We start from the raw sequence: 15,440 nt of genomic DNA on the forward strand, positions 1-15,440 counted from the left end.
AAAAAAATGCAATCAAGAAACCAAAGGATGCCGATAGACCGTAAGTATGACGGCTTCTGTGTACTATGTCAATAGCAGTCATTTGTATTTTCCGACAATAGTACCACAATAACAGGCTCCAAACTCGATTGGTTTCCAGTGTTCTATCACCATGGTAGGTTTAGATATACTGTATGGCACTCAGAACATGCTTGTATAAAACATTGGCAGGATTTCAATCCAATAATGCAGCGTGCATAGTCCACAAAGTGCGCACACCATTTAATACTTCTATTGACTTACCTCTGGTGAGTCATCTTCAATCTTCTCGTTTGAAAAGGATGGTCAAAAAGCCAATTCACTCCTTTGCAAAACTACTTCTATGCACACAGTATTATCAAGATACAAGCACAGTATGCTGCATTTTTCTAAAAGAAGCCAAATGTATTTTTTTATTTGAAAATCTAAAGTGCAGCTACATTGTATACATAGCTTTAACTAGGACTGTGGTCAACCTACGAACATTTAAAGGATTACAATTCTTAAGGGCCAGTTCACACCACATGCAGTCCAGTGCGTTTTTTTTTTCTGCATCAAAAACACATGGAAAGTAGGTTATAGTGCGTTCAAATGGCATAGTTCACACCAGAACTAAAAAAGTAGAACATGCTGCATTTTTTCTGCACTGGACTGTACTTGAACGTGTCAAAAACGCACCGAAATGCTGTAGAATGCATCAAAAGTGTATCGAAACCCCTCGGACCCCAGTACAGTGGGAATAAAAACAGGGAAAAGTAATAAAAAAAACAAACAAACACACACATGGAATGCATTTGGAAACTCATCAAAAACGCACTGAAATGCACCAAAAATGCATCCTCCTAAAGAGGAACTACAGTCTCTCTCTCCCCCCCACCCTAAAAAATTTTAAGTCAGCAGCTACAAATACGGTCTGACTTTTAATATAAGGACACTTACCTGTCCAGGGATCCAGCAATGTCTTCATCTGAGCCCATACTTCAATGGGTTTGGGTCCAGGCGTCAGCATCTTGAGTTAGGGAATGTGTGAATCATGCTGTGCTTTGTGAATGGTCCCACAGAAGGTTACTGGCTGGGGGGGGGCTTTAGCTAAACTTCATCTTTAAAAATTATTTGTTCCACCGTGCCTGCCGCTAAAAAGGTCAGTAAGTAAATATTTAATTTTCCGTAACCTGGCCACAATTCTACTTTAAGGTGGAAGTTAAAGTGTTACTGAACCCCTAACAGTAAAATCATTGTGTATATGCAATAAAGCATGCTTGTTATATTAACTGTGGAACCTAAGGGGTAAATCCTCTGCATTGTGTAAAAAGGTTGTTTGATACTGTCTTCTCTGATCCTCCCCTTCTTTTACTGTCCCCAATCCTTCGGCTAATAACACAGAGCCCTACGAGGCACTATCCACAGGCTCAGTATTGGTTTATATTGCTAGAGTTTTTTTTTTTTTGTTTTGTTTGAGAGAGAGGGTGCATTTGATCAGCACAGGGCCAATCGGCACTGTCCAAACAGAGGGTCACGGGTCGTGCAGCCTCATAGGACAATCAGAGAAGAATTAAATCTCGGCCAGACACTGATAGAAGTCACAAGACTCCTATATACTGCTGATGAGAAAGGGTATTTAGCAGTTTATATTTACTAAAACTATTGCATTTCCATATTCTGTGTACTATGGGAGAGCAGATATGAATGAATGCAGGGTCCTGGGTTTAGTAACACTATTACAGGGAGCTGTGGACTACAGCTCATTGGAACACCTCCAGCAATGTAAAGAGGGCCAGACATACAGACTTAATTGCAACCGCATTAACTGTTCTAGCATCTGCCCCTAGAGCTGCATAGCAAGTAGGCAGTCATAAGTGTTAAAACACATCTCTAGTCAAGGAAAATAAAGCATTGAATTCCTAATAGAACAGTACCTGGGCAGAACACTGGAGTCCTTAAAATAAAAAAATTCATATGCTACTAAATGACAAATATATTAGAGAAGGAAAACCAAAGACTACCTCTTTCTCCTTTTTCTTCTTATCATCCTCTTTCTTTTTCTTACTTTCTGGCATCAAATCATCCAACCAGCTTAGTTCGCGTTTGTTGAAAAAGAAGTCCAATAATTTACGAATAAATACCAGAGCAAGGACCTTAAACAGAAAGCATGGAAAATGTAAACATTGCAGTGTAACATACCCTCTATATTGCGCAAGAAAGGGCTTGTCCACTGCTTATCTGGGATCAGAAGGCCTACATTGCTCTACCAATTGGTCTTATTTCTACCTTCATTCTATGTGTCTATGAAATGCATAAGCATGGACACGTTCTCTTTAAAGACGCAGTAATGATGGCCCTTTTATTAAGGCTTGGGTTCACACCTATACGAATTAGATGCAGCTTTCTCCGCATCCAATTCGTATGGCAGTTTGTAACCAGTTCGCAATGGAGGAAGTTCCACATCTCCGCTGCAGCTCTGGTGCAAATTTGCACAGTGGTCCTGTGCGTTTTTTGGCTTGTTTCAGGTCGGAATTCAGCCCAAAATTTCTGCTGAAATCGGACCTGATACAATGAACGGGGACGCACCCAGTGTAATGTGCAAGTCTTGATGTCCTTTGTTATACAAATATACCTTCTACTCTTAGCTTCTAAGGCCCCTTTCACACATGCGGATGGTATGTCCGTATTTCATCCATCCATTTGCGGATGAAATACGGGCATACATTCATCCCTATGGGATAGCGGGTGTCTGCGGATGAGCATCCGCAGACACCCGCTATTGTCCGCCTCCGCAATTGTCCGATTCTGCAGACGGAGGAAAATCCTATTTTTCTGTCCGTCTGCAGAGCGGATCGGATGAACACGGACAGACGGTCCGTGCTCGTCCGATCCCCATAGAGGAGAGCGGAGAGCTGACAGGGCGGTCCCTGCACAGTGTGCGGAGACCGCCCTGTCCGCCGCCGGCTCAGCGGGGACAACGGAGTGATCCCCGCTGAGCGAGCGGATCATCACAGGGCGGATCATTACTGATCCGCCCCGTGTGAAAGAGGCCCAAGCCACAATCAATTGCCAAGAGTAGAAGGTAGATTATATACATTGCCTCCATCAGTGTGGTAAAGCAGAACTCTAGCTAATACACTTTTAAACTGTATGTACATTTACTGTTGTATCTGCCAAATGATTTTTATTCTGTTTAGCCAATTTTTCAATGTTCATACACATATACAACAGTGCACAGACAGGCAGACACACAGATTTCTTCATTCAGCAATGGTGGTACTTAGGTCACCACCAAGAGTGCCTCAACAAAAGAACAATTCCTTTGGGCAGTACAGTGCCGTGAAAAAGGTATTCATACCCCTTGAAATTTTCCACATTTTGTCATGTTACAACCAAAAATGTAAATTTATTTTATTGGGATTTTATGTGATAAAACAACACAAAGTGGCACATAATTGTGAAGTGGACGAAAAATGATAAATGGTTTTCAATTTTTTTTTACAAATAAATATGTGAAAAGTGTGGCGTGCATTTGTATTCAGCCCCCCTAAGTCAATACTTTGTAGAACCACCTTTCTCTGCAATTACAGCTGCAAGTCTTTTTGGGGATGTCTCTACCACCTTTGCACATCTATAGTGACATTTTTGTCCAATCTTCTTTGCAAAATAACAAGCTTTGTCAGGTTGGATGGAGAGCGTCTGAACAGCAATTTTCAAGTCTTGCTACAGATTCTCAATTGGATTTAGGTCTGGACTTTGACTGGGCCATTCTAACACGTGAAAATGCTTTGATCTAAACCATTCCATTGTAGCTCTGACTATGTTTAGGGTTGTTGTCCTGCTGGAAGGTGAACCTTTGCCCCAGTTTCAAGTCGTTTGCAGACGAACAGGTTTTCTTCTAAGATTGCCCTGTATTTGGCTCCATCCATCTTTCCATCAACTTTGATCAGCTTCACTGTCCCTGCTGAAGAAAAGCATCTCCACAACATGATGCACGTTTCATGGTGGAGATGGTGTGTGGGTTGATATGCAGTGTTAGTTTTACTGCCACACATAGCGTTTTTGCTTTTAGGCCAAAAAGTTAAATTCTGGTCTCATCTGACCAGAGCACCTTGTTTTCCGTTTCTCCCACATGGCTTCTCGTAAACTGCAAACAGGACTTCTTATGGCTTTCCTTCAACCATGGCTTTCTTCTTGCCACTCTTCCATAAAGGCCAGATTAGTAGAGTGCATGACTGATAGTTGTCCTGTGGATGGATTCTTCCACCTGGGCTGTGGATCTCTGCAGCTCCTCCAGAGTTACCATGGGCCTCTTGCCTGCTTCTGATTAATGCCCTCCTTGTCCTGAATGCAAATGCAGGCCACGCATTTTACATTTATTTGTAAGAAATTTGAAAAACATTTATCCTTTTCCTTCCACTTCACAATTGTGCCACTTTGTGTTGGTCAATCACATAAAATCCCAATAAAATACATTTACGCTTTCGTTTTAACATGACAAAATGTGGAAAATTTCAAGGTTTATGAATACTTTTTCAAGGCACTATAAAACTGCAAAAATATATGAATTTCAACTGAATGTTTAGTTGTTTTGCTTCCTACTTGCATATTTTTTTTAAAATATCTGGACATAAAGGTGTTCTTTATCTTGTGGTTTTATAGTGTATTACATTTCTTTTTGCTTCTTAAAGTGGATCCATGATCATGTAATAATCAATTTGGCCAAATGGAGAATGTAGAGTGAAAAGAAAGGCTGAACTAATACAAACATGAATTGTACAGTATTACAAATGGTATACGTCCCCTTGATTTCTGGAAGTAGCAGTAAAACACGAATAATAAAACAAAGCAATAGTCAACAATTAAGCAGCGAACGCATGTTTTACAGAAATAATTAAAATTTTTTGAACATGACCATTTACCATCATGGGAAACACAACAGCAGCTTGAGATACTTTGATGACCCACAAAAGAACCAGGCAAGTGAGCTGTATGACAGTGAACACATGCACTTTCCAGAGGGGACATAACGCAGGTAGATGAGGTCTGGCTGATGTTTGGCTGGCATTCCAAATAGCTTTATCCGGTCAAAGAACTGCAAGTAGACATGGAAAGAAGAAAAGTAATAAAATGAAGCAATAATCTAGATCTCACATTATTCTGCAGTGGATGCAGGACTTTACTGCTAAGCAGACAAGTCATAAGTTTACATGGTACGGACATGCATGGTTAAAAAGGGGAACTTAACCCATAACAGTTTGATAATATTTTTTAACAAAAGAACATACATTCTACATTAGGAATGATGCCACCAAAAAAATGTGTTTGTGCTCTAAATTGCCTCCAGCATTTCTCTTGTTTCTGCTTGCTGGAGGTCACCATTTTGCTGAAGCCCAGAGCGGTCACTTCCTTACTGAGAACGCTCCACCTCGCCTTGGTCTCAAAAACTGTGTGCCACTTTCTCCGAATAAAATATATAAATTTCTAACAGAGTTTGTCCTGTCACCTCTCCTACTCTATTTTCTCTCTCCCTAATCCGTTTTCCCTCCGCACAGTCTGTCATTTCTATTGCTTTCTTCCCCTTTCAGCAACAGTAAGACCCCTTTCACACTGGGGCGGTGGGGGCGTTAGCAGTAAAGCACTGCTAATTTTGGTGGCGCTTTACCAATATTATAGTGGCACTTTTAACCTCCGCTAGCGTCCGAGGAAAGGGTTAATAGTTCCCGTTTTTGCGGCGCTGCTGAAGCGCTTTGCAGGTGCTTCGGCAGCCCTGCCATTCATTTTAATGGGCAGGAGCGGTGGAGGAATGATGTATACACCACTCCCGCACTGCCCCAAACATGCTTCTTGCAGGACTTTTTCCCGTCCTGCAAGCGCACCGCCCCAGTGTGAAAGCACTGGAGTGACTTGAGAGGCGCTATTTTTAGCATCCCAGGCTGTATTCGCACCCATGCGGTTTTAGTGCTTTTTACATTTTGCACTACAGTCGATTTAACATGGTTTCCTACGGAACACGTTCTGTAGTGCAAATCTGCAAAATGCAAAAATCACAAAAAATGCATAGGCATGAATCCAGCCTAAGGCTCCTTTTACATTAGCATGTCTCCAAAGTCGTGCAGTTTCCAGTGTGTCTTTGATCTGACTTTAAATTCTCTGGATCAAAGTCACATCAAAAGTTGGATCAAAGTGCAGGAACCTTTTCTGAAGTAGTGGTGACTCAGTGGGAATGGCTCTCATAGAAATATGTTGAATTTCACATTTCCTGTGACTTGGAGTCTCACAAGTCAGATCTCAAGCCGCACAAATGTGAAAGAAGCCTTAATCCGAAAGCTGTCAGCTGATCGACCTCTAGTGGCTCTGATTTTAGGCACAGTGTCGACAAAAGAGAGCAACTGAGCACGTGTAGAGTAGGGCAAGACTGTGCATTACTCGTCGATGTACGTCGGCAGAATGGCACGGGCAGGCAAATTGGCGTGCAGGTACATCCATTTAAAATTGCCCCCGTGCCATCGCGTGCACGCCGCCGGTGCCGCGTGCCGTTCGGGACCCCTGTGAGCCCGACCGTGGGTCCCACAGACTCGATTGCCGCGGGGATACCCGCGATCGTCTCACGGGAAGGGAGAACGGGGAGATGCCGATGTAAACAGCATCTCCCCGTTCTGCCTAGCAACAAGTGACACTGATCTCTGCTCCCTTTGATTGGAGTAGAGATCAGTGTTCTGTAAATCACAGCCACGCCCCCCACACTTAGAAACGCTCCCCTAGGACACACTTAACCCCTTCACTGCCAGTGTCATTTACACAGGAATCAGTGCATTTGTATAGCACGGATTGCTGTATAAATGACAATGGTCCCAAAAATGTCCGTTGTGTCTGCCATAATGTCGCTGTCACAATAAAAATCGCTGATAGCCGCCATTACTAGTAAAAAAAAAAATTATTAACAAAAATGCCATAAAACTATCCCCTATTTTTTAAATGCTATAACTTTTGCGCCAACCAATCAATCGCTTATTGCGATTTTTCTTTACCAAAAATATGTAGAAGTATACGCATCGGCCTAAACTGAGGAAAAAAAAATTTTTTTTTATATTTTTTGGGGGGTATTTATTATTATAGCAACAAGTAAAAAATGTGTTTTTTTTTTCAAAATTGTTGCTCTTTTTTTTGTTTATAGCGCAAAAAACCCCCCCAAAAAAAACACAGAGGTGATCAAATACCACCAAAAGAAAGCTCTATTTGTGGATAAAAAAAGGATGTCAATATTGTTTGGGAGCCACGTCGCACGACCGCACAATTGTCAGTTAAAGCGCCGCAGTGCCGAATCGCAAAAAGTGCTCTGGTCTAAAGCCAGCTATACATTCTCCAAACTGCTGGGCTTTGTACAATATCGCACATTTATGTTGCTATAAATATTTATCAGAATTCTGTATATGGAAGACTTACCTGGATACCCTTTAGTGAAGACACTCCCATATATAGAAAAACACCATACAGAACCGGCATTGGAATAAACTGGAATGATATACACAACATGTTAGCAAGAATGTATCATCGTAACCTACATTGTTTACTACAAGTGCTGCTTGAAAATACTTTTATTCTGGTACTTTTACAAAATATGTCGATTTTTCCCTTGGATAAAGTCTTTATAGAGCACTGGTAATGGACCAACTCCAGACACCATAAAAGTCCAACATTAATTGTACTGTAACATATTATACCTTAGCATGAAAACATAAGGAAAGCAACGAAAGAGGGGAAAAGAAAGGCAGGAACATCCAAGTAAGGAAATATAAAACAAGGAATTATAACCTGGTATTACAATCCTATGTAAAATACTGAAATATACTACAAAAATAAAGATAAAAATAAAGGAAAACTTACTGAATTGTATTTTTTTTATATGCCTTCTATTGGTGTAATTTATTATACTTTAAATTATAACTGCAAGTTACAATATTATAGTTAAAAAAAGGATACCTGTACTGACTGTTTGTTAGTACTTGGTCAATAGTATACAAGGGGAAAAGTTCACAAAGCTCTACACAAGAATAGCCATACACGTCTAGATTCCTCTTGTTCAGCCTGCTGGAATCTAACAGATTCCTCCATTCATGCTAAACATTGTTGATGGAATCTCCCTGGCAGCTATTGTATTCTGACACCTGGCTCTCAGAATAAATCGAACAGCATACCTGCATTTGATAGGATGGAGGTGCTAATCAGCAGACTATTCTCACCCAATTCCTTCCACAATAGTAGATTTGAAAATCGGCTTTTGTCAAACCAAGTGGTGCCCACAGGGTCACCTATGATTTGCATTTAGGCTGATCAAGCAGGAATCAGACGAAATGTGAGCAGTCTATAGCATCCTTTAGGCTCCATTCACTTTCGATGTTTTGGGATCTTGGGCAAAATCGAAGATTTTGCCTGCGATCTCTAATTGCGCTACAATCGCAAACCACATGTTCATATGCCATTCATTTTTAATGGCATCTAAAATACAGAAGCTCCTGCTTGTTTTTGGGCAACAAGCTTAGCACATTGCATTTTGCCTCGATAATCGTGGCAAAACCGCACCGTGTTTTAGGTGCCAATGAAAATCAATGGCACCCGAACGTACGCTTTGAGATTGTAGTATGATTTGAGATTGAGGGCAGAATTGCTGCGATTCTGCCCTAGATGCCAAATGGGAATAGAGCCTGACTAACAATCAGATCTAAATTAGACTCGGCTGAAAATAACTGTCACTTTTTTTGTTTTTCTTGTTTTAGCTTTGTATATGGAGCATGACTCAATGGTCATATAAGCTGGAAATAAGGTATTTGTGGGGGATGATTTGGGCACAAGGTTTTAAAAACTGCCCGTGTCCAAGAAGATTTCTCTTTTGTCAGTTACAGAAGAAACCTTCCTCATAAGAACACAAACAATAATAAAATCCAACAAGAGGCTCTGAATTTTTCTAACTTTAGAGAAGGGGAAAGGGGGGTTCCCCTTTGTTCTGTGACACCCATCAGACAGCAAGGAGTATTATCCAAAATGACAAAAAAAAAAAAAAAAAAAAAAAAAAAAGTTGCTCCGTGTTTGAACTAATCTAAAAAAAAAAAAAAAAAAAAAAATTGTCTGGAGTTGTAGCTAAAGGCCAACATGTTACTTGATCCATTCCCATTGATAAATGCAACTCAAGAAAAGGACACCAAACAGCAAAAGCCTGTGTGACCGGCCTGCAGTGCCATTGTTAGTCTGCATAGACTGGGAATTTACAAGATGAGCCATGAGCAACGATGACACAGCAAGCAAGACAAATATACGTTGCTTGTATTTGAGCTTTTGTTCCTTGTGCAGTGTTTTAAGCAGTTCCAATGGAACGCAACAATAAGTATGAGTAATGTGTTTTACCTTCAAGATGTAAAATGCTTTCAACGCTACGGTCTTACCTTTACAAGTACAGGTACAGTGGTGTAGTGGTTGGCACTCTCACCTAGCAGTAAAAAGGGTTGCTGGTTCAAATCCCAACCACGACACTACCTGCCTGGAGTTTGCATGTTCTCCCTGTGCCTGTGTGGGTTTCCTCTGGGTACTCCGGTTTCCTCCCACCCTCCAAAGACATGCAGGTAGGCCAATTGGCTTCTGTCCAAAATTGGCCCTAGTATATGAATGAGGACCTTGGATTTTGGGCTCCTTGATGGTAGGGACCAATGTGAGTGTGCAATGTACAGGGATAGGGGCAATTGTAGACACTCACTCGGGTTGAACTGGATGGACTAGTGTCTTTATTCAACCTTACTAACTATGAAACTATGAAACAAGTATATGCCGTATCTACTATACAAATATATACACGTATACAATAAATCACGATGTGTTTATGGCAAGATCTCTTGTCAAAGAAATGCAACCCAAAACATGTACATGAATGCTGCTATGAATAGGTCAGAATGCCATCTTACCTTTAAAACAGAGGTCATAAATACAGACAGTCCCATCAGAACAAAGATCAGAAGACCTGTCACTCTCTGCTCTTTGATTCCCAGGAATTTTGGCTGCTCTCCTGGAGCAGAACATTCAGATTCCACTTTTAAGCTGTTAACATGGCTGATGGATAGAACAGTTGCAGCTACAAACCATGGCAGTCCCATTAAGGAGCATACACCCAGCATGATAGAAACCATGAATAAGTCAAGATGGTAGCCACATCCTTTCTGTAAAAGCAAGCAAAGAAAAAAAAAACAATCTCACCATATAGCCGCTCTGGTTTATCTCAATGCCATTTGTTATTACAGTTCTAGACTGGGTTAAACCTTAAAGTGGTAGTAAATGCAGAAAGTTTATCTTAATGCATTCCATGCATTAAGATAAGAAGTCTTCTGTGTGCAGCAGGCCCTCTAACACTTACCTGAGGTCCCTCTCTGTCTAGCGATGTCCACGAGTGTCTCAGCCAATCCGATACTCTCCTTCCTGATTGGCTGAGACACAACAGTGGTGCCATTGGCTCCTGCTGCTGTCAAAGTCAGCTAGCCAATCAGGGAAGAGAGGGGCGGGGCCAGGGCTCTGTGTCTGAATGGACACACAGAGCTGTGACTCCGCTCAGGTGTCTCCATAGCAAGTGGTTTGCTGTGGGGGCACTGAACAGAAGGGAGGGGCAAGGACCCAAGAAGAGGAGGATCCGGGCTGCTCTGTGCAAATCCACTGCAACAGAGTAGGTAAGTATAACATGTTTATTATTTTTATCAGGGGAAAAAAAAAAAAAGCATGAAACTTTACAATCACTTTAAGGCTGGGTTCACATATATGTGGTTTGCAGTCCTGAATTCACACCTGAACCGGATCCAAAAACGCACAGGACCCTTTTCAAAAACCACACCACGGCCACTCCCCACATGTGTGCACTGGCTCCATTGAAACAAATACAATTCACATAAATGTGAACTGCGTCTAAATTATGGGAAAACTGAAGTCTTCATTTATCTCTGCATTTTTACATGGGGGGGGGGGGGGGGGGGGGGGGGGGTCCATCAACTGATCAAATGAAGGAGTTAATTTCTTTAACCCTTTAATTGATCTGACATTTTTCTTGCAAATATCTGAAAACACTAATACCGTATATACTCGAGTATAAGCCGAGATTTTCAGCCTCTTTTTTGAGGCTGAAAGTGCCCCCCTCGGCTTATACTCGAGTCATCGCTGTCTGCCCGCTCGATCAGCGTGTCGAGCAGACAGACAGCGGCCATTCTATTCAAAAGCCGCGCCTCCGGCTCCGCCTTCGCCTGTGATAGGCGGAACACTGAATTTCCCAGCAGCCTGTGTTCCGCCTATCACGGACATCGTATCATCCTCGTACTACGGACGAGGATGATACGAAGGCAGTGATAGGCGGAACACAGGCTGCTGGGAAATTCAGTGTTCCGCCTATCACAGGCGAAGGAGGAGGCGCGGCTTTTGAATTTTACAATGGCCGCCGAAGAGGGCACGGGACGGAGGCAAGGCAAGGCAAGGCAAGGCACGGCACGGCACGGGACGGGACGGGACGGGACGGAGGCAAGGCAAGGCACGACACGACGGCAAGGCACGGCACGGCACGGGACGGAACGGAGGCAAGGCACGGGACGGAGGCTCGGGACAAAGGTAGGCTGGACACACACACACACACACACACACACACACACACACACACACACACACACATACACACACACACACACACACACAGGGATGGGTGGATGGATGGAGACACACACAGGGATGGGTGGATGGATGGAGACACACACAGGGATGGGTGGATGGATGGAGACACACACACACAGGGATGGATGGACGGACACACAGGGATGGACGGACACACAGGGATGGACGGACACACAGGGATGGACGGACACACACACAGGGATGGACAGGCATGTCTCACCCTCGGCTTATACACGAGTCAATAAGTTTGCCAGTTTTTTTGGGGGTAAATTGGGGGCCTCGGCTTATATTCGGGTCGGCCTATACTCGAGTATATACGGTAATAATTTTATAGCAAATGATTGCTTGCTTTTTAATAGATTTATCATCTTATGGTTTCTGTAGATCCAGGGATAGGAAATCTTGTTAGAATAGACTGGGCTGAGGATGTGTAGTCTTACATCAGATTGTTTGTAGGTCTGACATTATATATATTTTTTTCTATGCATGCATGCTTGCGGATGTGCAAGTAAGCACTTAGAGGTGTTAGAGATTGGTGCTAGCTTTTTCAGTGCGAGTACTGTAATCTATATTAAGACATCATTAAGGAAACATTTAAACTACTGCCGTGCATTGGAGTTTTTGCATTATGCCGGTGGCTAACATACATGTGCTAAGGAAGCCCATTCAATTTGGGCTGCCTCAAAAGGAGAAGTTTATTTTTTTTAAAAGAACACCTTGCTGAGGAATGGGAGCTGCAAAGCACTAATGGGGTTGATTTACTAAAACGGAAGAGTGCCAATTCCGATGCAGCTCTGCATAGAAACCAAATAAAAGCTAGGCTGCAATTAGCAGCTGGGGGTTACTCCAAACCACTTTGCGCATACAGAGCACTGAGCGGGTAGCCAGAATGGGGCTTCCATCTTTAGACATCATGGGATTGATTTATGAAAATTTGAGTGTGCAAAATCTGGTGCAGCTGTGCGTAAAAAGCTTCCAGGTGTTATTGTCAAAGCTTAAAGTGGTTGTAAAGGCAGAAGGTTTTTTTTTATCCTAAAGCATCTATGCCTTATGATAGCCGTCCGGGACTCTCCCTCCTGTTTGGCTGAGACACAGCAGCGGCACCATTGACTCCTACTGCTGTAAGTCAGATAGCCAATCAGGAGAGAGAGTGGGCAGGACTGAACCACGGCTCCGTGTTTGAATGGACACTGGGAGCTGCGGCACGGGGGCCCCCATAGCAAGCTGCTTGCTGTGGGAGCACTCCACAGGAGGGAGGGGCCAGGAGTGCCAGCAAGGGACTGAGAAGAGCGGGATCCAGGCTGCTCTGTGCAAAACCACTGCAAAGAGCAGGCAAGTATAAAAAAAAAAATAATAATTTAAAAATAAAAGCTTTCTAGCACTACACTTTTTTGGTGTGTTCGGCAGCCAATGAAATTAATTAGCTGTCTTAACGCTACGTGTGTTAAAGCGGAGGTCCACCCTAAAATGGACCTTCCGCTCATCGGATTCCTCCCCCCCTCCGGCGCCACGATTGGCACCTTTCAGGGGGGAGGGGGTGCAGTTACCTGGATAATCCAGGTAACTGCACCCACTTCCGGGCTAGCTCTCTGCGGAAAGGGGCGTACATTACGCCCCTTTCCGCAAGTGCCCGCCCCCTTCCGCAAGTGCCCCGCTGCCTGCTGGGAAACACACAGATCCCAGAGGCAGCAGGGACCGTCCTCATTGCGCAGCGCGGCTCGCGCATGCGCAGTAGGGAACTGGGAAATGAAGCCGAAAGGCTCCATTTCCTGATTCCCATACCCAAGATGGCGGCGGCAGCACTCGAGTGTCGATCTAGAGATCGGCTTCGGGTGCCGACATCGCGGGCGCGCTGGACAGGTAAGTGTCACTATTTTAAAAGTCAGCAGCTGCAGTATTTGTAGCTGCTGACTTTAAAAAAAAAAAACGCGGAGTCCCGGCGGACTCCCGCTTTAAGTACTCACACGCTAATGTAGTGAAATAAAGTGAAGGGTCAGCATCTACTTTCAGGCAAATGTGCTAAATCATGTAAATTCAGATGCCCCTTGAAACAGTCTTTATGATCTTGGTGTGTGTAGACATGGGTGTTGATTTACTAAAACTGGAGAGTGAAAAACCTAGTGCAGTTGAGGATGGTAGCCAATCAGCTTCTAAGTTCAACTTGTTCAGTTAAGATTTGACAAAAAACAAAAATAAAACCTGGAAGCTGATTGGTTTCTATGCAGAGTGGCACCTGATTTTGCACTCTCCAGTTTTAGTAAATCAACCCAATGGCCTCACGTTGCTCAGCTGCCCTGCTACTGATCTTCAGTCTGTAGCAAACCGGTTTCAAAATCTTAACCTAACCTGTGGCCTGTCAGTGCAAAAATCCATCAGGGTCTCACACAGATTGCTGCTCCTATCCTTAAAGCAGTAGTAAACCACTGCTGTTTTTTTTTGTACCCTGAAAGGTAATGACAATGTGCTAGTATGCATTGCATGCATGCACGCTGGAGCCGGCGTTTACGGCACAGGGCTCTAAAGGAACAGCCATTCCGTCAGAGTGCATGCGCCAGTGATGTCACTGGCTGCATGTACAGTAAATATCTCCTAATCGATACATGTTTAGGGGATATTTACACTAGTTATAGCTAGCCTTATTATAGGCTTACCTATAGGTAAAACTCAGAGATGGGAGTTTGCTCCCACTTTAATGAATTATATAGACCTTTGAGACTATGAATTTTGAGTTTAATAAAAGATAGGTATTAAAAAAATAAAATCTCTCTCTATAATATTATATATATATATATATATATATATATATATATATATTATATATATATAGCACTTTTACTCCCTTCATGCCTAGGCCAATTTTCAGCGCTGCCACACGCTGAATGACAATTGCAAGACAATTGCAAGATTGTACCCATATGAAATTTTATCATTTTTTCACACACAGAGCTTTCTTTTGGTGTTATTTAATCACCACTGGGTTTTTATTTTTTGCTAAACAAATGAAAAAAGGCTGAATTTTTTTTTTAAAAATACATTTTTCATAGTTTGCTACACAAAATTGGGCAAAAGGTAATGTTTCTCCTTCACTGATGTGCGCTGACGAGGCTGCATTAATGGCCACTGATGAGTCAGTACTGATAGGGGGCATCAATAGGAAGCAATGATTGGCAGCACTGGTGCGCACTGTTAGGGAAGGCACTGATAATCAGGACACAGTGCCCAATTATCAGCGTAGATGTCCCATTAACACAAGCCGGTTATCAGCTCTCTTCTTCCCAGCGGATAACTGGCTTGTGTTTACATCGTGATCAGCTGTCACTGGACAATTGATCAAGTGGTAAAAAGGGGCCACTGTGATTGGCCCTTTACCACGATAGGATGGCCTCCTGGCAAAATAAGCCCACGCTATAGCCGTCTTTTGGTTATAGCGCGGGCGAGGAGTGGTTAATAAGTGTTAAAACTTGTTTAAAAAATTGGAAATGATATAGCCTCAAAATAAACTTCATGGTCATGGAAAGAATATAGTGAAACAGGTGTTTACAAGGTAGTCAGGAGTTTAACTATGTATGACATGGCCAAATAATCATCGGAGGGCCTTGGCTCTTGATTTTTCTCAAACAAATTTGACTATTGAGATCTGTGCCATTTAAAACAACATCTGTAAAGAATACTAACGTGAGGAATAAACTCTAAATAAATGTCATCCTAAATTATTTACCAGAGGCCATAGAAGTTAGACAATTCAGGAACTC

At 42.7% G+C, this 15,440-nt stretch overlaps 1 protein-coding gene across 1 annotated transcript in view; it reads right to left on the reverse strand.

Annotated features, from left to right (window-relative positions):
- The window catches only part of SLC4A7 (solute carrier family 4 member 7), a 141,688-nt gene that overhangs the window by 16,878 nt on the left and 109,370 nt on the right, over window positions 1-15,440 (reverse strand). Inside the window, 6 exon segments of the mRNA XM_077491450.1 lie at window positions 283-303; window positions 2,022-2,153; window positions 4,923-5,017; window positions 5,020-5,095; window positions 7,447-7,515; window positions 9,954-10,205. Coding sequence (XP_077347576.1) covers window positions 283-303; window positions 2,022-2,153; window positions 4,923-5,017; window positions 5,020-5,095; window positions 7,447-7,515; window positions 9,954-10,205 — 645 coding nt within the window.

This window comes from Lithobates pipiens, unplaced genomic scaffold (assembly GCF_037356315.1).
Source record: "Lithobates pipiens isolate NorthernLeopardFrog02 unplaced genomic scaffold, aLitPip1_a1.2 Scaffold_19, whole genome shotgun sequence".
Lineage (NCBI taxonomy): Eukaryota > Metazoa > Chordata > Amphibia > Anura > Ranidae > Lithobates > Lithobates pipiens.